Source organism: Rhinatrema bivittatum, chromosome 4 (assembly GCF_901001135.1).
Source record: "Rhinatrema bivittatum chromosome 4, aRhiBiv1.1, whole genome shotgun sequence".
In the NCBI taxonomy this organism is placed as follows: domain Eukaryota; kingdom Metazoa; phylum Chordata; class Amphibia; order Gymnophiona; family Rhinatrematidae; genus Rhinatrema; species Rhinatrema bivittatum.
The window spans coordinates 448,793,310-448,817,388 of NC_042618.1; the positions used below are offsets into that span (position 1 = coordinate 448,793,310).

The window sequence follows — 24,079 nt, forward strand, 5'->3', positions numbered from 1 at the left end:
TTGGAAAAGTCTCGCTTGCCAAAGCCCCCTTTGCGAAAGTCTCACTCGGCTGCCACGTTTCCTCCCAGTCTTAAAGTTCCGCTCGGCATGGACAGGGATTCCCCACGCTTTAATTCCTCCTCCACTTAAAGGGGGTCCCTCCCCGGGGCACTCCGCTCCAAAGGCGAAATAGCAATGTTACTCACAGTTCAGCTGCCGTGCCCCGGTCGCTTGTATCCTCTGGCGTCCTCTGGCCTGTTCCTGAGCCTGGTCCACACCTTGATGTGCTGCTCCTCCGCCAGCGTCTCCGTCCAGCGCTGGGATGGGCCTGCGCTGAGGACTCTGCAGCCCCAAGCTGCCTGCGGACCTCCCGCGGGCCTGCCCACCACGCGGCGCTGCGAGCCGGGATCCGCGTTGAGGGAAAGCTCTCAGCGCTTCCCCTTCGTTTACCCTTTTTTTTTTTTTTTTTGGAAACTTTATTAGGGAGGCTCTATGCTCGCTGGATCGCCCGCTGCAAATGCTCCACCGGCCGCACGATCCGCCGTTCCGTTCCGCCCGCCACGTGGCCTCCCTGGTCCTGCGATGTCCTGCGGTTGCCCTCCTGAAACGCGAGCGCCGGCCAGCCGAAAAGGCCTGACCCGGCGCTCGCTCCGTGCTTTAAGGCCCGAGGTCTCGCGAGACCTCGGGCCGAGTTGCGTCGTCGCGCGCCGGCGCGATGACGTCACCGCTCGTCTGCGCGGCGACGTCATCACGCCCGTCCGTCTGCCCAGCCCAGCCATGCGCCCGTCGAGCCGGGGCGCCCCTGTCCCCTCCGGATGGACGCCCGACCCCGGGATTGCTTACGGTAAGCTGATCCCGGGGCGGGAAGGCCAAAAAAGGGGGGTAGGGAGCGGGGAGGGAGGCCCCGGGCCGGCAAGCGCCATGTTAAGGGGGTCCCTCCCCCGCAGGCGCTTGTCGGTCCGTCATAACATTGGCAGCTTGCACTCCCGTGTCCTTTCCCCCCCCCTTTCCCTTTCAGACAACCATGCAATAATCACACATAAACCATTATTGGTGAAAACAGGCCGCAGCATTTATTAATAATTAATTAACATAAACCCAACATTTTAGTACCCGAGTATTAGTGCGTACGTCAAGTATAACTAAACCAGGCTTCGTACCGGCGTCCGCCATTTTAGCCAGTCCGCCACACGATCTTCCCGGCCCCGCGCCATGTCAAGCCGAGGGGCCACCCCCCGGGCAGCCCACGCCCACCTCTACGCACCTCTCCTTCCTCTAGGACCCCGGTTTGTCCACCGTGTCCTCCAGGCCCCTCCAGGCCCTCTGACTCGGGTACCCCCGCCCCCCCCGATTGCTGCGACAATTCTGTAACTGGCCACTTTCTTGCTAACATTGATTCCTGACTATCTGTCACTATCGTTCCACTTCCCATGCCTTGTCTCCCTCCGTGTTCCAGCACCTTGTTGGGTGGGTGGGTGGAAACGCGAGCGCCGGCCAGCCGAAAAGGCCTGACCCGGCGCTCGCTCCGTGCTTTAAGGCCCGAGGTCTCGCGAGACCTCGGGCCGAGTTGCGTCATCGCGCGCCGGCGCGATGACGTCACCGCCCGTCTGCGCGGCGACGTCATCACGCCCGTCCGTCTGCCCAGCCCAGCCATGCGCCCGTCGAGCCGGGGCGCCCCTGTCCCCTCCGGATGGACGCCCGACCCCGGGATTGCTTACGGTAAGCTGATCCCGGGGCGGGAAGGCCAAAAAAGGGGGGTAGGGAGCGGGGAGGGAGGCCCCGGGCCGGCAAGCGCCATGTTAAGGGGGTCCCTCCCCCGCAGGCGCTTGTCGGTCCGTCATTAAAATTCTAAAATTATAAGTAAATTGGTCAGGAGGCAGAGAACAGCTGTGTTTTATCCACAGGGGTCCGGGAAAGTCGAAACGAAGAGTTGAGTGTCAGAAAATATATTTATACATATATATGGGGAGGGAATTTTCAAAACCCTTTAAAATATTTCTGTCCTTCCTATTTATAAATCTAGGCACCTATGTGAAAAGGGCCTTAGAAAATGACCAGCCCCCCCCCCCCCCCCCCCCCCCCCCGTGTTCACTCCCCTCAAAGGGGTAAAAGTATATGCACTGTTCAGAGTGCACTTACCCATGAGAAGGCTAAAAGGGGTGGGCTTTGGTCAGTGAGGGATGAGGAGATGCAGGGATTTCATTTTGTAATCCCTCTGCTTGCTTTCACACGGGTCCTTTGCACCTGCTTCAAAGCAGGCACCTTCCAAGTGCCCATAGTGAGTTTACCTGTTTGGAAAATGAGCTTGCAGGCAATGTGAAAATCGCCCCATTAGAGAACAGCTTTTCAAAGGAATATACGTAGGTAAATAGGTAATGTATCCTGGTTGAAATTGGTGCCCCCTCATAGTGGCTATAAGTACATATGGGCTTTTGCAATATGTGCACTTTTAGCCATGTTCAAAAGAGGCAGTCTGGGGATGGGAGGAGGACAGCACTGTGCATACATTGGGATTTTCCAATGTACAAACCTACCAGGTGCAAAGTAGGGACTCCATTTGTATGCACATTTGCAACTAATTATGTCTCTTTTGACATGTTTGGCATGTATACAAAGATGCCTGTGTGTAGTGCTTTGCAACGAGGCAGGCTATTGAAAACTGGCCCCTTTCAAAGCTCCAGGAGAAGCTTCTAAAGCTTAATAGAAGCCATTGCTATTATTACATCTTGATTGCTCCAGTCTCATTTTTGTTCAGATTGCAAATCCTGATTGCTTAAAGCCCGCATCTAAAATAGATTTTAAAAGGGGAAAGATATCAAATATGTCAGAACAAAGGAAGGAAATATATCTAAGCATATCTGATTACCCAGGAAACCTTCAGTCCTGAAGGAGTGCTGTGTGGACAGCAGTGTTGCTCATGCCAGGATGCTTTATTGATCTGCCTGCAGTGTTAAGTCACGTTTTGAAAGGATGCTAGCCTCTCTATCACTGCGTTGCATCAAAAACAATCCGAGGCGTCCAGCCTCTGCTGCGGGTATCTTGCAAGCCCACATCCACATTCGTCTTTACAGCCAGGCTTAGACACATGATTGACTTTCAGATCCTTTCTAGTAACTTCCAGCTTTGAGCCTACATAGCCATTCCACCAATGCTGAAACATGTTGCAGCCTGTTTTATTCTCTTCTTCTCCTGGAGGATGCTTCTGTTCAACTAACTTTTGGTTCAACCAGTTGCTTTATTGTAAACACGAAGGGCCATATTTACTAGGGTTTTCAGATTCTCAGTGGTGAAATCTGTTAATTTTATTACCAGAGTATGTCCATTGTCCAATGGCTCTAGCCAAATAATACATAGCTTATTTGGCATTTCCAGTTAAAAGATAGTTGCCTAAAATATTTCCAGGTCTTGAACCTTCTTCTCCATCTACTGGTTCTGACTTGCTGAACTGCTTTTACATTCCTTTCTGTAATCAGGTTATAGGTGATGGTACCCTAATTCAAGCAAAGTTCAGGTATTGCAGACATGCATCCGGACGTACTCAGGGCTATGCTTCTGATTTAAAGAAAGATAGGGGCCCTACTATAAACAAGTTAGTTATATCAGTGTCAAAGCAGAAAAATGCCTTTAAATGCAATGATTTACAATGTCTTTTGTTAGGTTGTGTGTAGATAAAAGGATTCTTAATTCACTGACTTCTGTATCACTAATCACAAAAATTGGTTGGCGACGGCGTTATCTCTGGTCACAACTGCTTAGATCTGCAATGAGTTTTCTCTCTTGTGAATCAAACTGAAAAATATTCCACTGCCTAAATTCCAAAAACTAAACGCTAAGAGCGATTTGATCAGAATGAAAAACAGAGACAGAGATAGAGATTAGTAAAAAAGCCAGTCAAAATTGGGGGCCAAAACCTAAAGCAGTGCCATCTGCGTGCAGCATTGCTGAGTTGGCAGCTTTTCTCCTGGTTCTGACCTCCCAGCACTGGGCGGATTTTAGTAACTTTGGCAATAAATGTCAATTTTTAATTTCTTTACTGTATGTCTGTTTTGGGTTGTTCCCAGGTATGTGCGCAATACTTTTTTTTTTTTTTCCATTTTGTAACAGGAGAGAAAAAAAACCCCAGTCTTTGATGTGCATCAATGTTTCTCAATCTTTTCTTTTCTGGGACAAACGTAAGGAGCTAGGGTATGTCTTAAGACTTGCATTCTGTGACATCTGTAAGTGGGTCAAAGTGTTTCGTATGAGCAAAGACATTTTCAGGTTGCACAGGTTCATCAGTTGAAGAAGACAGTAGAATAATACATTATTGCAAAGCAATACTGCTTTCAAATTGTCCTGCATAAGTAAAGATCTTTCATGTTACTTTCTACTGTATTCAGGAACACAGGTCAAGGGAGAAAAGGGTGAAAACTATAAAGTGAAGAAACTATAAAGTGAAATTTGGTACTCTATCAATGAATTTCTATTCCAACTATTCTCTGAAGTAGACTGCCTTGTAAACTCATATCCAAGATGAAATAGAAACAAACAGCTCCCAAGATGGTTACTGTACCTAGTACCTTTCATTTATGAATTCAGCATGTTGGTCTGGACTTGAAATATCTTATTTTTAAAATGTATATCTATCTTTTTCATCCTGCGAGTGCTCCCAACTACTTTTGGCCCGCTTTATTTGGGAAATGCACCACTGAATATTCTGCTGGTGATTGTTCTGTGCGTGCATTGTTTACTACCACAACTAAAATTTATTGAGAAATTGTTGAATAAATACCATCACTATGTTTATTCACTCGGAAATGGTTAGATCTCCTAATCTTTCAGACACAAGAAGATACATTTTCAATAGGGCACCTAATGGCAATAGCACATGCAATTTTTTAAGTCTGCTCAAAATGAGTCGATTTTCAAACACAGGGTACCCAAATGTATGTGTATACCCTTACATGGTGTAAAATAATTGGGTAAAGTATGTTCTTTAGTGGCACACCTAGTCATGCATCTGAGGTGTGGTAATCCAAAAGAGCTATATGTGATGGGGGGTGAAGGGCTGTTGTGCACAGAGCAAGAGAGGGACCTTGGGGTGATAGTGTCTAGTGATCTGAAGATGGCGAAGCAATGCGACAAGGCTAAAGCCAGAAGATGGCTGGGCTGCATAGAGAGAGAGGAATAACCAGGAAGAAAAAAGAGGTGATAATCCCCTGGTACAGGTCCTTGTTGAGGCCTCATCTGGAGTATGTGTTCAGTTCTGGAGACCGTATCTCCAAAGGGACAATGACAGGATGGAGGCGGTCCAGAGAAGGGTGACCAAAGTGGTGGTGGTGGGCCTCCATCAAATGACTCATGAGGAGAGGCTGAAGGACCTAAATATGTATACCATGGAGGAGAGGAGGTGCAGGGGAGATATGATACAGACCTTCAGATACCTGAAAGGTTTTAGTGATGCACAATCATCAAACCTTTTCTGTTGGAAAGAAATCAGAAGAACCAGGGATCACATAATGAAGCTCCAGGGAGGACGACTCAGAACCAACATCAGGAAATATTTCTTCATGGAGAGGGTGGTGAATGCCTGGAATGCTCTTCCAGAAGAGATGAAAAACAGTGAAAGATTTCAAAAGGGCATGGGATAAACACTGTTGATGGAAATGAAGAAAAGAGTGCATGGGGGTAACTTGCTGGTGTGGCGTTTACTACCCTTAACCAATAAGCCTTCATATGGTTGATACAATTCCATTATTGCTCTCTGTTTCAATGGCAGGGGGAATTAGATTCAGACAGCAACCAACGAGGGCCTTGAATTTTATGCTGTGGAAAAACAAAATAAGCATGGGGCTAACTTGCTGATGTGGCTGTTATTACCCTTAACCAATAAGCCTGATACTTTTGATTCAACTCCAACATTGATCTCTGCTTCAAAGGCAAGAGCTAACAGGGAATTGGACTCAGACAGCCACCAACAAGTGCCCTGACTAACAGTCTGGGAAACTGATAAGTATGGGGTTGACCTGTATGGCATGGCAGATGCTACCTTAAACTTGTTGGGCAGACTAGATGTCTGCCATCACTCCTGTGTTTTTGGTTTCTATGTTACACGTGTACTTTTTTAAAAACTAAATATAGGAGCATACTAGGTCTCAGATATACCTCCGAACCCTTTTCTAGAAGGCCAAATGTATATGCTTTATGGAAATATGCATGCACTTTCAGCTAAAAATCCACCTTTCCAAACTTAAATGGTTTAACTATTTTTTACCTGAATTAACCTGAGAATTGACGCCAAGATCTATTTATGGATCATAAAACAAATGGCTCTCTGTACACTAACACTCTAGAGGCCACAGAAGCCTCAAAGTTGTTCAACACTAGGGATGTACTGTCATTGGCAATGACTTAGGACATGCCAATGACGTTTTCTATTCTTTTTGAAATGAAAGGAAAACAAATTAAATTTCATACGTTTTTCATTTCGCCAATGTTCCCCACCCCAACCACCGTTTTAAATGAAATCCAGCACCACCTAATTACCGAAAGCTTTCTCCACACCTCCCCCCTCCTGCCAGCCAGCGAGCATACCTGCAGTGATAGTCTTCAACGAGGAGTAAGAACAATCCTTAGTCGCTCCTGCCCTGCTGGTGCAGTAAATAAAAATGACACGGTAACCCGAGGCCAGAGCAATTTTGATGCACATGTGACAGGTTCCCAAGATTGTATAATTGAATGGTTCCTGAAGGTGAAAGAGAAAAGTTAACCATTATGAAACCAGTGTTGATGGAATTGCCAATACAACCACTAGATGGCAGACCACATAACAAATGTTTATGGGAAAGCTATGGAGGTCGTGTTCAGTTAAGTTTCTATTGTGTGCCCCTTAAGAGTGTTTTGGGGGGGGGGGGGGAGAGATGCTGTAGGGGGAGTGTTTTCAGAGTATAAAAGTCTATGTTCAAAGTTTTGTGGGATGAGTTGGGAGGAACACCCCAGGAGAATGGGGCACCTGGGATGACTCTGCAGGGGCTTTCCCTCAAAACTAAACAACTTGAAGATTTATGTAGAAGTAAGACTATCTCTTGAATAACAGAAAGGAAGCAATATTGTTGCAACTTTTTAAATATTTGCAGGTGAACATTTTATGAATGTTCAAAACCTTTGATTATAACCAATGCTATATTAAGAGTATTTTAACTGGAGAAAAGCAACTGACTGCATTTTTTTCGTTCAACTTTCACAAAAATTACTTTCAATCAGTCACTGAAAAGAGATCTAGGAAATATATATAGGAAAAATATAGAATAAAATACTAGTTGATGGGAGAAAAAGACCAATTGGCCCATCCAGCCTGCCCAGTTGTACCACACTGTGAGAATGTATCCCCAGCTGCCAGCCATAGAAGCTTGACTGCTTGTAGAATATCACTTGTCTGTTACGTTTTGCTTTCTTCCTCATTGGTTCTCTACCACCCTGGGTAGATGAGATTTGAAATGTAATACCTATCTTATGCCCAACTCCCCATGCCTTAATAATCTAAACAATTACCAAAATTAGCGGTGCTGTTGACTGGACATCCAGCCTCCCAGATCCCTTTAGTCTTGCTGGACCTTACCCAGCTATCATGAACCTGCCAGCAGCAACCTGTTTCTGGGGAACTGTGGCCAGCTACCCCATGTTCTGCAGTTTCATTAGGTCATACTTTATTTATCCACCCATTTGAAAACATTTTCAAAGGTGTTCTGCGTGGGAGAATAACACATACTCGCGTAAGTAGCATGTAATAACACACGCTATTTTATAAACATCAAAAGTACTCAAGTATTTTCAATTTCATGCATACATGTAGTGGCGCATACAAGGGGCAGCTCTTAAGGGCATTCTGGGATGGGGCCATTTATGTGTATAAAATTATCAAACTTATTCATACAGCTTTTTACCTACTTGTGATAGAGTTTTAGTCACTGGCCTGCTTCTGTGGAACAGATTGCCAGATACATTAAGAGCTGAACAGTGTTTGCAGCTGTTCAGAAGAGATTAAAAACCTTCCTTTTAAGCAGGTGTTTAGCTGGTTTGGAAATTTAAAAGCGCACGTCTAGTCGATCTGTTGAGCAATTTAGTTCCATCTGAGTTTTTGATGATAGCGTCCTCAGCTTGTCTGAGTGAATTTTAGTGGGCTGTGTATGTAATTTGTCTTATTTTATTTTATGTTTTGTTTTGTCTTTTTATTGTGAATGTGCTTTTGTTAGCCGCTTAGGATTTCAGATAAGCAGGTTATACATTTTTTTTTTTAAAGGGCGGGGATCAGATAAGGGTCTGTGGCATTCCTCTGGGAGTGAGGTGAGGTGGACCGGATGGGCCTATTATACCTCCCCACTAAGGATCCTCTGCTTCCTGTTATCCTTAGTTCGGTTCAGTGATAAGGAATTGACTGTTCTGGCATTCTTCTGTATCCAGGACATTTTGTGGATCAACTTATTGAGGGTTTTAACTGTGTTTGTGTACATATGTCCCCTTCCCTGGAACTTTTCTGCTTCTAGGCTTTTTAGCAGATTTGCATTTACTTTATTGTTTTTCATGTTTTGTACTGCCTGTACCTTTTGTACTCTGCCCTGAGTTCTGAGAAGCGTAGGCTATAAATCCAGCAAATGAATGAATGTTATATTCCTCGACATCGCCAGAAACAGGGTTAGTAGGTTAAAGTATTGCCAAAGTATTGCCTCCTTTCATTTACTGTGAGAGCGAAGGCAAAACAAAAAGATCCTACCTTTCAAGCTTATTCGCAGTACTGGATGTGCACACAGAAGTGGATGTGCGGAGATTTAAACCTAGAAGTTTATACACCGGGCAGCTGGTTGCCTCTATTTCAGTCCTCGCGAATATTTGCCATACAATGAAAGTGCTTACTTTCTCTAGCCATTTTATAAATATAATGTGCATATATTTTACTCACTAAAGAATTATGTATAGCTCGTATGCGTAAAACCCCTGATTTATATGCAGAGGCAGGTATTTTGAAAGTATGTGCCTAAAACATTTTGAAAATACTTGCACAATTACTTGAAATCAACAGTTTGCCGATGACTCTGCCAGTTCATAGTCTGTCTCCAGTTCACTTGGCCCTGAATGCCCCCCAATCTGCTTACTCCTTCCACCCAAACACTGCAGGCAACAGGCAAGTCTAAATTCACTTTCACTAGTCAATTAGTAGGTAAAGAACTGTATGAATAAGTTTGATAATTTTATACACATAAATGGCCCCATCCCAGAATGCCCTTAAGAGCTGCCCCTTGTGTGCGCCACTAAATGTATGCATGAAACTGAAAATACCTGAGTACTTTTGATGTTTATAAAATATCATCCTACTTATGTGTGTATGCGCTATTTTTTCATGCACAACACCTTTGAAAATTTTCTCATAGGGGTGGATAAATAAATATTCAACAGTGCATTAAGATTAACTGGGGTATCGCTGCTCAATGCTTTTGCCATTAGAGTCCATACTTTCAATTTAATTCATGCTTGTACTGGTAATCAATGTAATGAGGCCAAAACTGGGGCGAGATGATCACTTAAACGTGCACCAGTCAGAATCTGAGCTGCAGCGTTTTGGATGGCCTGAGGCACTTTCAAAGACGATGCAGGCAGCCCAAGATATAAAGTTACAGTACTAATGCTTGAACTGTTCAAAAATCGCTATTAGACAACACAGGTTTCAGTTTACATAATAAAAGCAACTTGACAAAAAAAACCAAAAACCCTTAACTACTGAATTAATGTGCAGCTGGGAAGATTCAGCGGAGTGAGGGACTCCTAAATTCCTAGCCAGTGTACTGACTGCAATTTCTAAGCCATCAATTGCCAAAGATAGTAACACAGTGAAAGATGTAAATCTAGCAAAACAGAGTATCTCCGATTTTCACGTGTTCAATAATAACTTGTTTGCAGCCATCCATAAGCTAATTTTTGATAAGCAGTTATCCACTGTAGCTAGCAATTCCTCTAATAAGAGTGATACTGGTATAGAAAAGTGAATGTTATCTTCATAGAGGTGCTAACCAAATTCCTAAGTTCTCAGCAATCTAGAAAAAGGACAGAGAAAAATGTAAAAAAAAAAAAAAGCAGGGCTGAGAAACCCTGAATGCAGAGAAAATTAGGAGGTAATTTCAAAGGAGTTACTCTTGTAAATGTAGCATACTATTGTAGCAATATTCAAAAGCCATTTACCAGTAGTGTTAAATGAACAGAATGTGAGTAAACCCTATTGACATTTCAGTGCATATATTGTAGCCATTTTCAAAAGCCCACTTAATTGCATAAAGTGCATTTACACATGTAAAACCCAATTTTATCATGTACATCCTTTTGAAAATTATCCCCTTAGGGTGGTTATTATTAGGGGTGGGAAGAATTTTTCGTTTTGTTTCTGAGGGGGGGTTCCCAACAATTTTTATTTAATTTAATATTTGTTTAAAAAGTGAAATAAAACAAAAGAAAATCACCCCCCAAAAAATACAAAAAAAGAAACAGAGCCTTACGAAGTCTCAGTCCCCACCACCCATCCCTCCCACCCAAAAAAATGACCGGGCCAGGATCCTCCACAGCCCCCACTTACCTGGTCTGCATAGGACTAGGCCGCAATAGTTCACCGTGACCTCAACCTAGGCCCTACATAAGGCCCAGGCTTGAAGGCCTAGGCTGGGTCTCGGTCCCAAGGACCCAGGCCTGATGCTGGGGCCTGGCCCAGAGGCTGGGTCCCAATGCCTGAGCCTTGGTCTAGGCCTGATGGAGCACTTTTGTTTGTTTTCAAAACGAAATGTGAAAACCAATGAAATTTTGTTGGATTTTCAGTCATTTCGTTTTGAGAATGAAATAAAATGAAATAGGCAATTTTGTCTTATTTCCTATTTCATTTCTTCCGAATGCCCATCCCTAGTTATTGTCTCAGGTCTCTATGCTAGGTCCTATCAAATAGTTAAGACATAAACCATGATAAATCTATTAAGTCAATGCCCAATTCAGTCAACGGTGACATCAGAATCTGATAATTTACAGTTTTAGATGTCAAGGAAGATGGCAAAAACTGACCACCTGATTCAAAACCTTTGCACAAAACCTCAACTTATGACAGAAGCGATACTTCTGTGCTGCGAGAAACCCAAATTGAAACTGATCCAGCACTTCATGTTCATTGATAAATTCGTGAACTTGTTTAAGACTAAAAATGACAGAAGAAATTTGGGAGGGGGGGGCGGGGTGTAGTTTGTCAGAATCTAAGCATGCTTTAATAGAGGGGGTAGCCGGCCTTCAATCAAAAAAGCACAGTAATCCTCTCCTAAAGTTTTTAGCAAAGCAATGGAACAGGTATTTAATGGGCAATAGACTGAATTCATTCCTGAGACAATCTGCTTAATTTCAGAAGAACAAACTAAACCAACGTTCTCCCATTTTACTCCATCTTTCAGAATTAACGGACAAGTGGCATAAGCAACCTCCCCAATAGTTGGCTTGGTAGAGAAACATCTAAACAAGACATGAAATCACATGGAATTGTGTTAGAACTTGTGGCTAACTTAGAAATGTTCTTTGAGAAAATGCTGGCAAATTGCTAGCATTAAATTGGCACATTATGACCCAAAAGGCTAGGAGAACTGGTAAGTCTCTTAACACTATTAAAAAAAACTTCAGTCCGGTGAGTCTCGATTTTACTTGTTTGAGGCCTTCTACTTGACCTCTTCACTGAGAGGGATCCTCTGTTCTTATCCTATGCTTTCTTGCATTCCGTTGCCATTCTTGTCTGAGAATCTCTTCTGTGCATCTACCACCCTTTCTTTGAAGCAAGTTTTTCCGATGTTGCTTCTCTCTACCCCAACCACTACTACCCCTGTCCTTCATACCATAACCTCCTTTTTCTAGAACATACTTTCTTCTGATAAGGCTAGCTTCAGTGTCTGATTTCTTCCTTTTGAGCTATTTAAATGTCTGTCAAATCCCCTTGTCTTTCCTCTTCTCTAGGGTAACCATATTTAGATCCTAAAAGGTGAATTGTAAAAGAGATGCCCATGCATGAAATAGCAGATGTGCGAACAAATAGCTCTTATTCACGCTATCGCTATTTTATAAACCTCGCACATATGCGCGTAAGTACCAGTGCTTGAATAACTTTGTGTAAAAAAGGGGGCGGATTTGTGGTGGGTCAATAGCTTTCTGGAGTGGGACCAACACTGGCATGCATAAATCCCGATTTTATAACCTGTGAATGCAGCGCACATAGGGCTGTTACTTGTTCATATTTACTTCTGCTCTTTATAGGTATGTCAAACTAAAACTCTTTATAGCCAAAAACTGACTGGGTGAGGGGGCTGGGGAAACTGGGGGGAGTGCAAGTTGAAGAACCAGAAGTTCTGGATGAACTAGAGATAGACTAGGCAAACTGGTGATCTAACTGGTAAAACTGGGAATTTCCTGGGGTCTGCCTGGGTGAAAAAGGGTGTCTGTGTGTGTGTGTGTGTGTGTGTGTGTGTGTGTGTGTGTGTGAATGTGTGCATGCCTGGTTGGGGGGGGGGGGGAATGTGTGAGAATGAATGTGAGCCTGCTTGGAGGTCTCTGAGAATGAATGGGAGCTTGCCTGGATATGTGTGTGTGTGTGTGTGTGTGTGTGTGTGTGTGTGTGTGTGTGTATGAGAGAGCCAATGAGAGTGAGAGCATGTGTGTGTGTATGAGAGAATCTGGAGAAGTAAGCTAGTATGTGGGGGATGGGGGAGAGAGAGGTTCTTAGAGCCTTTACATGAAGTGTGTCAATGTCTATGAGAGAGAAAGGTTGTGAGTGTGTGACAGTGTATGTGTGAGAGAGAATGGACATGTGAGTATATGTGAGATAGGGAGGATAAAGTTTGTGTGCCCACCAAACCCCCTAATCCTTGACAATCTCAAGGTGACTGGAAATCAAGAGTTCCCAGGTATGGATAGCTGGGGCTTTTTAAATCCTTATTAGTTTTAATTATTGGGTGTTATTTGATGTGTGTGCTGTTTTGAAATATTTTATTGGTACTTGGGAAATAAAAAAATGTATACGATTTGAATTAATAGAAGTTATTTTATTTGCAGTAATTTTAAAACATTTTATTAGTATGATTTTACTATTATAATTGATGCTTTATGTTTCTTGATTTTATTGTTGTATGAGGAATGATGGTTCTGTCATTGTTACACAGAGTCTGGCTTCTTGCGGTTTCTATTTCAAGTTTTTGTCTGCATATTAGAGATGTGCATTTGTTTTTTCCGAATTGGAAAATTTAAACAAAATTGTCCAATTTGGCATGTTTCGGGGGGCCCGAAAAACGATCGGAATTTTCCCAGTTTTCCACGAAAATTTGTTTTTTGGATTAGTGCGCGCTAACAAAAAGTAACAAAAAATAACAAAATCTAACGGTTTTTGTTAGCGCGCACTAATGGGGAGTTAGCACGCACTAACTCAAAAAATGATTTTTTTCAAAAAAAACCCTCGAACCGCAAAAACACATTTCCTGCGGCGGCAGAAAAACGAAGAACGACACGAACACAAAAAACTATTCACATCTCTAGTTTCTAATTTGTGATCTTTTGTTCTGTATTTGGTGAGGGTCTGTCTTTGCTCTGTGTGTGTGACCAAGGTGAGAGATTCTGCTAGTGTGGAGAGTGTGTGTAAGGATCTATAGCAATCGGGTTTGTTTCATTTCCCCAGTAGGTAGTGTATAGGCAGTCTGGGACTATCTATCTGTGCTTTTTTATAGGTAGGGTTCTTGTTTGAGTCCTTGATGTTACTGCTGTTATGTTATGATAGGTTTGCTGTATAGGTTTTGAGTGTCTTTTTTGCTACGTGTCTGGCAGTGGAAGGTGTTTGTGTTTCTATTACTGTGAGGTGACACCATAATTTGAAATTATTTTTTGTAAGTTGAGCTGTACTGGAAACATCCAAGCTCCATTGTTGGGGGAATTTCTGTGGATGCATAGTGTGTTATTGAACTGGAGGTGCAGGATTTATAGTGACATTCTGTCCCTTCCTGTATACATTCCAGACTTCACTCTCATAACCATATAGAATTAGTTGAATAAGGATATCAAATAATTTTAACAATAGTTCTATTGAATGTGTGAAACTAGCTAGCTTTTTAAAATTATGCAGAAAACCCTTGGGACTTTCTTATTGAGACTTTTTTGTAGCCAATTTTAAAGCAGGGGGCCATGCTTTGGAGATGGGTATGATATGAGGAAATGTCATTTTGGCTTGTCACCCCTCCAAAATTCTTCTGTCTAGAAATGCCACTGATTTTCTGTGACCTTAAGTATTAGTACAAGAAGGATGGGGGGATGCTGGAGAGGCACATAAATGCATTGACCCCAGGCACCAGAGAACCTTGGTACACCATTGCTTGATCCATTGGGCCCCGGCATCAGGCTGGGTCCTGATGCCGGGGCCTAGGCCTGGATACAGGCCTGACGCCACAACCTGACCTGATGGTTAAGTCCCGACACCGGGGCCCAACGCCACAACACAACCCGGAGGCCGGGTCCCAACGCCGGGGCCTCTGCCTGGACCCATGCCCAAAGCCGGAGCCTAAGCCAAGAGTCCGGGTCCTGATACCTGGGCTTCCACCCTGGTTCATGCCCAGGCCTCGGAGCTCAGGCCTGGGAGCCTCTTCTTGGTCCTATTCATTCTTCAGTACTTGCAAGCCAAATGATGCCATCCGCTGGGGTCCCCTGGGAGGCATCGTTTTCATTTTTTGGCCATTTTTATTTTTATTTTTTAATTGTTTGATTTATTTTTTTCTGACAAATGAAAACGAATCAAACAATCCATGAACCAAAATTCATGTTAAAAAAAAAAGCAAAACCTTCCGAAATGAACTGAAAACTAAAACAAATTTTTTTCGTGCACATCCCTAGTACTTTGGATGTCAGGTTTTGTTTGCTTCATCATAAGTTCTCCACTGTGCTGATAAATTGTTATGTTTTCTAAGTGGAACTTTGTACATTTTTTGATCTCAATAAATTTTTTTGAACAAAAAAATGAAGGTAGATTCAAATTACCAACCTTGCAAGAAACATTTCTATACATGTTAAACCTTAGATATTAGTATTCTGTAACAGTCATTTTACTCCAGCTAGTTAGACAAGAGTTGTGTTTTACAAATGTGAATTATGTCTGGGTATGGCATTAAGATTAGTAGTTGTATTACTTATGATATGGAAAAATTATTAAAATGCTTATTTGAGGAAGATATTGTAGACGATTCTTTTTTTTAGTATGCAGCTTATATATTCAGTGGATTGATTATTGTGGCCTGCGAATTTTAATTGTAAAGTTAAAATATCACTCTTATGATAGTCAAAGTAATTTACATTTGGAAATAGACTTTATTGAATCTTGCCCGACTCTGGCCGAGTTTCGCTCAACGAGCTGCCTCAGGGGCTTAAGAGCCACTTGAATTGGCTCAGATTAACATGGACTTCTCATATGTCATAGTTAGAGAACCATTTATCAGTAAGCTATTGGATCTGTTTTACAACAGATACTTTTAACAGCAGACCACTGCAAGAGCAATAATATTCCAATTCTACTCCGCGCTCAACATAATGCGGTGTTGAGCGGCGAGTAGAATTGGAATATTATTGCTCTTGCAGTGGTCTGCTGTTAAAAGTATCTGTTGTAAAACAGATCCAATAGCTTACTGATAAATGGTTCTCTAACTATGACATATGAGAAGTCCTTGTTAATCTGAGCCAATTCAAGTGGCTCTTAAGCCCCTGAGGCAGCTCGTTGAGCGAAATTCGGCCAGAGTCGGGCAAGATTCAATAAAGTCCATTTTATACCGATTCCACCTTTGTGTTTGTTGCTATCAGCCATCTTGGATCGGTTACCGGTTTGTTTTCTTGGACCATTTGGAAATAGAAAAATACTCCTCTCCAACAGTCAACTTGTAAACTCAAACTGATACTACCATGGGAAAGGCTATGCACTCCAAATGGTGTCTTCCATTGAATCTGAGATTACCTTCTGAAGTGTCTTGATATCAACTTGTAAATGTGTCCTTCAAGATGTTTAGAATACTATGGGATTGTCACAAAGGGTTGCTAGCACTTAACATGTATGCTAAATAGCACCCTAATCACTGTTTAGCACAGGTGAAAACCTATGCTAACTCAAGCATGCACATGCATGCTAAAAAAGTAGTGCTTATGCAAATAGGGTAATGAGCTCATGAGCTGTTATCACCTTATTTATAAATAAGCTCTAAATTTACCAAGGCTATTGGGCCCTGTACATTTTGCACCTACTCCAAGGTGTTGGTAAATGTTAGCCTGCTGGTCGCCTATTTTTATGTTGGGTGGGAGGGAGAGATCAGGGCTGGAGGATCACTGTTTTTGTGACTGCAGGGTTGGCAGTGGATCCCCTGCGCTCATCGTCACTTGTACTTTGGGCTGGTTGGCACAGGAGATCTCAGCATGGAGCACGTGCATCTGTTAAAAGCCTGCACTTCATTTTTAGCATGCAAAAAAATATCTTCCCTAATGGGGCCCCTTAGTGATTCAGCATCTATATGTATTGTTTTGGTTCTAATTTTACCTAAGGTCTGTGGCCTGTGTTCTCAACAAATTGTGAAAACACCTCAAAAAAGAAAGGAAAAAGCATTTGAAATCCAAGAAAGTACAGTAGATCTTCGGTAGAATTCCTGAGAATTATCCAGAACAATTCAGATAGCCTTTGAAAGATATGAAGTCAGGGATTTAAAAGAAAATGATAAAGAAAGTGGCAACATAAAAAGATAAGCTTTTGATTACTTTAGCTGTACTTTTGGCAGCTTAGCAGCAGGTTACAGGGAAGTGAATGTTTACAGTAGATGTTTTAAATGGTGTTAACACCTTTTTTCCCTAACTGATGCTTTACCATGTTTATATTGTTTGCAGACTCGGATTATCATATGCATTTATCTTCAACTACTGCTGTTTGTTCATTTTGGGAATCCATGTGGGAATCCAGTCACTGATGCAGTGAATGATATTGAGAAACTGGTAAGAGATTTGGTTTGGTTTCATGATGAAAAAGAACAATGTAAAGGAAAATGTGATTGCTTTTATAAGGCCTAGAGACTTATGACAGAGCGATATCAATTCTGAATGATAGTATCGAATAATTCAAATGTCTTGTGGTTTTTCCCCCCCTCAGTATGTGAAGTTTGGATGCTGATGTATTTAAGGTCTGATATTTGTTAAGGATGACATATGCACATTCTTTCTACATATTGCTATGCAGATAAATATATGTATCCCTTGAGGAAATACCTTGATGTAATAGCTAAACGTCTTACATATGAGTTGATGGTAGAAAACCTTAAAGAGCAGTAACTTATTAAAGAGTAAACTATCGATTTTTCAGTCAAGCCTTCATGGGCTCCTTAATTTCTGTCCTAAGCGAGATGTGGGCAAACTACAGATGGCTCGCAGGCCACCTCTAGCCAATGAAAGGTCACCTTCTGGCCCACAGCACTGAGATGTCTCTTGGCCCACAGCAACCAGAGCTGCAAAAAGAGATTTTGCCATTCTGCCTCCCTGCTTGTTCTTGGGGTTGACTGGACCTCCGGATGGCCCGTCTCGCAAATAGACAATAGTGTACAAGCTCTCAACGGGGATTTATGTATGTATGTATGTATGTATGTATTTATTTATTTTTTTTTTCAGTATCGTACATTGAAATTCTAGAAAAATCTCAGTGAAGATGGCACCAATGTCATCCATTTATCGTCTGCTTGTTTTCTTAGTTCAGAGTTTTATTCTCTTGTTTCACTTATCCTTCGTTTGAGGAAAATAGGTTCATTGCTTGCAGTTTAATAGATGGTCAGTTTTCTCTCACCATTTTCATTAGATTTAGAGTTTGGGGAGAGGGGAAAGAAACAAAAGCAAAAGAAACCATCTGCAGCTAAATTATTTTGTTTCATATCGAGAAATGCAATGAACTTGGCGATGACACCCAATGTCTGTTACTTGGAAAATACCTCCAGGATAGGAGGGAGCAACCACTGCTTGAGAGTCACAAGCTGATACAATTTTCAGGACATCCAAAATAAATGTGGAGACCCCTTAGATTCTCCACTGAATTTTCGTGTCCCTTTTTATACAGGACATATTTTATGAAGTGAGGAGGCTGGGAGGCAGTCAGAATGGGTTGTGCATAAATACCCCTAGAATTACACCATTTGACTCCTTGAAAAGCATTGAGCAGAGACGTCTGTCTGATTCTCCCTCCTTCAATAAGCTGCAGGAGGCACACAGGCAGCAGTGACCGTAGTGTGCAGGGAGAAAGCAAGTCTGAAGCTTTCCATTCCTATATTTTTTTCTTTAACATCCTAAGGTGTGGAGTATTTTGGATATACCAAAAATGCAACAAATGGGACAAACAGAAAAATACCTCCCCGTACTGGAAACTTTTGAGTATTTTCTTATCTGCTATCTTTTGTTTTTAATAAAAAAAATTTAAAAAAAGGGGGCTTCACTGTGGCCCTTCAAGCACGTATGCCAGAACCAGGGACCTCCACTTACCCGCTTAATCGTAGTCCTGGTGAAAGAAAGGTAGGGGCTGCAGTGAAACCCACTCACTCCGGCCCTGGCACCTGGTCTTTAAAACTGGCGCCTGCTACACTGAAGAAAGGCGCTGAAGTGATGTCACTTTGGCATCCGATGCAGCTGCCCCTTAGAGACATAGAAACATGAGGGCAGAAAAAGACCCTATGGCCCATCTGCCCAATTAATTTAGCTTTATAATTCCCATCACTTCCTTAGAGATCCCCTGTATTTCTCCTATGCTTTCTTGAATTCTGATACTGTTTCTGTCTCCACCACCTCCGCTGGGAGGCCATGCCATGCATTCGCCAGCCTTCCTGTAAAGAATTATATCCTAAGATTACTCCTGAATCTACCACTTTTCAACCTCATTTCATGACCTCTCATTCTAGAGCCTCCTTTCCTTTTGTGCCTGCAGACCTATCATATCTTCCATGTCTCGTCTTTCCTCTAGGGTGTACACGTTTAGATCCTTAAATCTAACCCTGCATGCTTTAGAATGAAGACCATGAACCGTTTTAGTAGCCTCCCTCTGGATCAACCCCATTCTGTTTCCATCCTTTTGAAGGTGCGGCCTTCAGAATTGTACACAGTATTCCAAGTGAGGTTTCACAAGGGACCTATCTAGAGGCATTATCACCTCTGTTTTCTCACCAACCCACCCACATGCAGGCCATATATTCAGATATACCCCTGCCCCTCAGATCCCTCCCCATACCCCTGCCAGGAGCGAGGTACCCATTTCCCCGCTTCCGGCGCTTCCAGTGCAAACATTGACAGTGGCTGCGCTGGAAGCGTAAACTACTCCGTAACGGGCATATCTGAATATACAGCCTGCAGGTGGGCGGGTCTGTGTGTGTGGGGGGGGTGGCTACCAGATAACTAATTATTCTAATGAATAGGGAAGGCGGAGGCTTGATCTGCGAGACCCGGCATCATTTATATTGTTTTGTTGGGGTTGGGGGGTGGGAGATGCACTGCCCAACGAGTCCAGAAGAAATTTTGTTAGGTATGTTGGGGACTGGGCCACAGTCTAAATGGTTTTTGAATACAGACCTCTAAATTTTCAGATGAAAATTGCCCTAAAACATGGGTTCCTAAATTTAGGTCTGCAAATTAGGAATATAAGGGCCAATTTATGAAATTGTGATATTGCCTATTGTTAGTAAATAGGCCCCATTAATTTAAATGGGGTCTATTTGCTAACATGTAATAATAGTTATAGGCCTGATTTTCAAAAGCATTTACATGCTTAAAATTGGGTTTTACAAATGTAAATGCACTTTACTCATGTAAGTGGACTTTTGAAAATTGCTACATTATGTGCCATTGCATTGTCCGTAGGATTTACTCATGTAAGTGCACTTTACATGTGTAAATGGCTTTTGAAAATTGCTACGATAGTATGTTAAATTTACATGCGTAACTCCTTTGAAAATTCACCTGTATTAGCACAGTTTGATAAAATGGACCCTAAGTTAAAACTAATTTTCAGCATAAGACACCTCGGTGCCTAACATGCTTTGGGACCTTAAATGTAGGTATCTAGTGAAACTAGCCCTCTAAAGATAGGCACACAGTCATAGTAAAATTTCAGAGGAGCCGATTTAGGGGCCTAACTCCCTTAAGGGCCAATTTATCAAATTGCAATAATATTCATTAACACATCTTAGTAAATAGGTCCCATTAATCTGAATGGGGCCTATTAACACATACATGGCACTGCAAGTTATTGCAATTTGAGAAATTGATCCTTCAGTTAGGCAGCCCTAAACTCTTTGAAAATTTATCTTAATGTACTCTGTCCTGGGTTGAGAGACTATGGCTTCATCCATTGCATCCACCTCTGACAACCAAAGTAACAAAGTTGAGCATAAGTTTCAGAAGAGACATCCCTCTTGATATGCAACATGGAATGGCTGCCCTATGAGGAAAGGCTAAAGAAGTTAGGGCTGTTCAGTTTGGAGAAGAGACGATGATGATGATGGGGGGGGGGGGGGATAAGATGGAAGTCTACAAAGTCATGAAAGGACTTGAACAAGTTAATATAAATTGGTTATTTACTCTCTCAGAGAATAGAAGGACCGGGGGCACTCCATGAAGTTAGCAAGTAGTTCATGTAAAACAAATTGAAGAAAATTCTGGAAATCATTGCCAGGGGATGTGGATTCAGGAATTAGTGTTACTGGGTTTAAAAAAGGTTTGGATAAGTTCCTAGAGATTAAATCCATAAACTGCTATTATGGTAATTAATAAGGAAATAGTAGCTTGTGATCTATCTAATGTTTGGGTACTTGCCAGGTACTTGTGACTTGGATTGGCCACTGTTGGAAACAGGATACTGGGCTTGATGGACCTTTGATCTGACCCAGTATGGCATTCCTTATGTTCTTACGTATTGGTGAAGACACATTCACTTCTGTATATGGTTCAAGCTTTTCCTCCTCATCTATAAGTAACTTAACTCTACAGATGCTTAATCCCTCTCCTCTCTTATCTGCTCGTAGACCCCTACTCCTGATGTTCATTCATTAGGCAAGTTACTCTTATCTGTGCCCTTGTGCACCTCCAGCTCTGTGCATTCCATCTTGCTGCACTAAATGACTAAAAAAGCAGAATTTGTGGGCCAGGCAAAGTTTTCTCATGCTTGCAAAAAGAAATAATTATATACATTTTGGCCAACGTGGGAATAGGGCCTCTTCCTGCAAAAGGTTTATTCATAAATACTTTTGAACTAATTATATAAACTAGGCACCATGTTGAGCAAATGAAAACTGCTGTCTTGCTGCTGAGTTTTAAAGTTAAAAGCAGATGGTAAATAATTTGAAAATGAAATTGTGACAATGTTAGGATTTTATGTTTTGGTTGAGCTAAGACTTTTCTGCGGGTAAAATGGTGCCGGCAGTTATTCGGGAGCACATGGTTCAGCGCAGAGTATTCACAAAGGATACCATTAAAGAAAGGATTAGATTGTCCTGACAGCAATGATATGGAAAAAGCTGATTCCACTGCTAATAAGCAGGTTGTGAAAATGAAGTGCATTTTGATGTCTGTATGCAAATGCTGGAAGACTAAAGAAAATAAGATAGGAGAGAAAGTGTATGGCATTATATGAAGATACTGGCTTAGTAAGCATCTTAGAGATCTGGTTGAAAAAGGAACATTAGGAAATATTCAGCAAAGAATGGAGAATAAAACTCTGACTATCATAGAAGTTAACATTCAAAGCCATTTAGATGGATAACTCACAAGTTATCCATCTATTGCCAGGTTATCCAAGTTATCCATCTAACTGGAATGTGTCCATCAAGTTGTCCAGTTAAATGTTTAGTTTTGAACATTGAGCTCATAATCTCTCTATAGATCTTGATGTGAGTGCACCTTGAGTAATGTATGAAGTTCTGATTGCCCCAACTCAAGAAAGATAGAATGGAATTAGGAAAGGTACAGAGAAGTGTATAGGTGTCTCCCTCAATCTACCTTAAAGGACTGGACTCGGATATCCCGCCCGGACCTCCATAGGCTTGGGCACACAACCCCTGAGCATAAAACCTGAGGGCCTAGACAGGATAGATGGGCCCCGGGGAGCTGACGGAGTCCCAGTGTACCGACTGAGGACTTATCAGTAAGGTTGGTAAACTGCTTGTACTTAAAACTTAGAGAGTGCCTGGATTCAAGGAGTCTGTTCTATTGTCTGCTGCCACTTGTATGTCTTTAAGATCACTGTAAATAAAGAGCACTTTAAGCACAGCCAGAGTTTCTGCGTGCTTTCTTCTGGTTGTACCTACGCCACTGACCGCTTGAGTGCCAGAAGGAGAGCAATAAAATCAATAAAGCAGATGGAATTGCTTCTTTATGAAGAAAGGTTAAACAGGGAGAAGAAATGACTGAGAAGGGGATATGATACAAAATTGATTGGCGTGGAACAGGTAACCAGAGAATAGTTAATAGTCCCTTAATATACCCTTTTCAACAGTAATAGGCCCAGGGCAGGGCTGGCGGGAGGCATTAGGCGAACTAGGCGGCCGCCTAGGGCACTGAAAGCAGGCAGTGCGCTGCGGGCGCCACGGTCGATACAAAGACATTGCGCAGCACGATATCGCTGGAGCGAGAGAGAGAGAGATCGCGTGGTAGGGTGACGTCACGCCTAGGGCAGCTGAACATCTTGCACTGACACTGGACCAGGGTACACGCCATGAAACCAGCAGCTAGCACAGATATGAAACAAACAAAGTAATAAAGTATGCCTTGACCACATCCTGCAGCGGCAAATTGCAGAGTGAAAAAACGCCTAGGAGCTCAGTAAATTAAGGCAGATAAAGACCCAAATGGTCCATCCAGTCTGCCCAGCAAAGTGCTTAGGATTGCACCTGCCACTTTGTGCATTCTTACCCCCGGGCAGAAATGTTCCAGATTACCTACTGCGAGTGAATCATTATTTTGGAAGAAGGCTGTCTGGATTGATTCCACTTGGTTTGGTAGGCCCAATGATTTTAGCATTTGAAAGAATGGTAGAAGGTTATTTAAGCACTTTAGAATAATCTCACAAGTTTTTTCTTTTTATTAGTAGTTTAACTAGAGAAGAGAAGCTTTCTTCTGGTACATTCTAGTGATAAAACATGAAGATAAGGGAGATTGAAGGGTGACTATGGACTGAACGGCTTAGGAGGCAGAAGCTCCTAGGCAGTTATATGCAGCTGCCTGTGGGTCCTACCTGAGAATTACCTGACTTCATTGCCAATGTGGTGTTCAATGGATTTTCTCGGGAGGGGGGGGGGGGTTCACAGAGAAATCTGGCCTCCTAATTGAGAAATGTCCCTGTACTCCTTGTTTTTATATTTTGCCAATAGGGAGACCTACAGAATCTGGGATAGGCTTGATTCCATCCATTAAAACAGCACACCTTAGCCAGATTCGAGAAAGGGCACTATCCATCGTGGGATCAAAGCTATGGAACTCACTACCAATACAACTAAGAATGCAGCAAGAAAAAAATAAGTTTAAAGCAGAACTTAAAACTTGGTTATTCCATGTGGCTTATAATGAAGATGAGAAATAGGCATCAATGTAACTGTACAATCTCAGGTGGCTCTGACCTTTTAACCTCAATACTTAAAGCATGCTTTATGTTTTAGTATTTATTGGTTTAATATTTATGGCTTCTGACATTATTTTATTAGGATATCTTTTACTCTTACTTGTAAAATTTTATCTCTTATTATTACTGTTGTTTGTAATTTTCTTTTACTGTATTTTATTGCTATGTTAACCGCTGTGAAGGCCATGCCGAGACAACGGTATATAAGTAAAAATAAACCTTAAACCTTGTCCAGGTTTGTGGATCTACTTTTGCAGCTGTTTCTTTCTTTGGCTCTGTCCTGCGTGTCTGATTCTTCTCATTTTATCAAGTTTTTGGCCTCTGTACCGCCAATGTCGGCACTAATATTGGTAGTAAGTTTGGAAATTGACTTGCTGTATCCCTTTTTATATAAGTCTTTGTTCAGGTTCAAAAATCCAACAG

At 42.2% G+C, this 24,079-nt stretch overlaps 1 protein-coding gene across 1 annotated transcript in view; it reads left to right on the forward strand.

The window, feature by feature from the left end:
• KITLG (KIT ligand) overlaps window positions 1-24,079 on the forward strand; it is a 192,916-nt gene that overhangs the window by 45,879 nt on the left and 122,958 nt on the right. Inside the window, exon 2 of the mRNA XM_029601649.1 lies at window positions 16,909-17,013. Coding sequence (XP_029457509.1) covers window positions 16,909-17,013 — 105 coding nt within the window. The remainder of the gene's footprint in view (window positions 1-16,908; window positions 17,014-24,079) is intronic.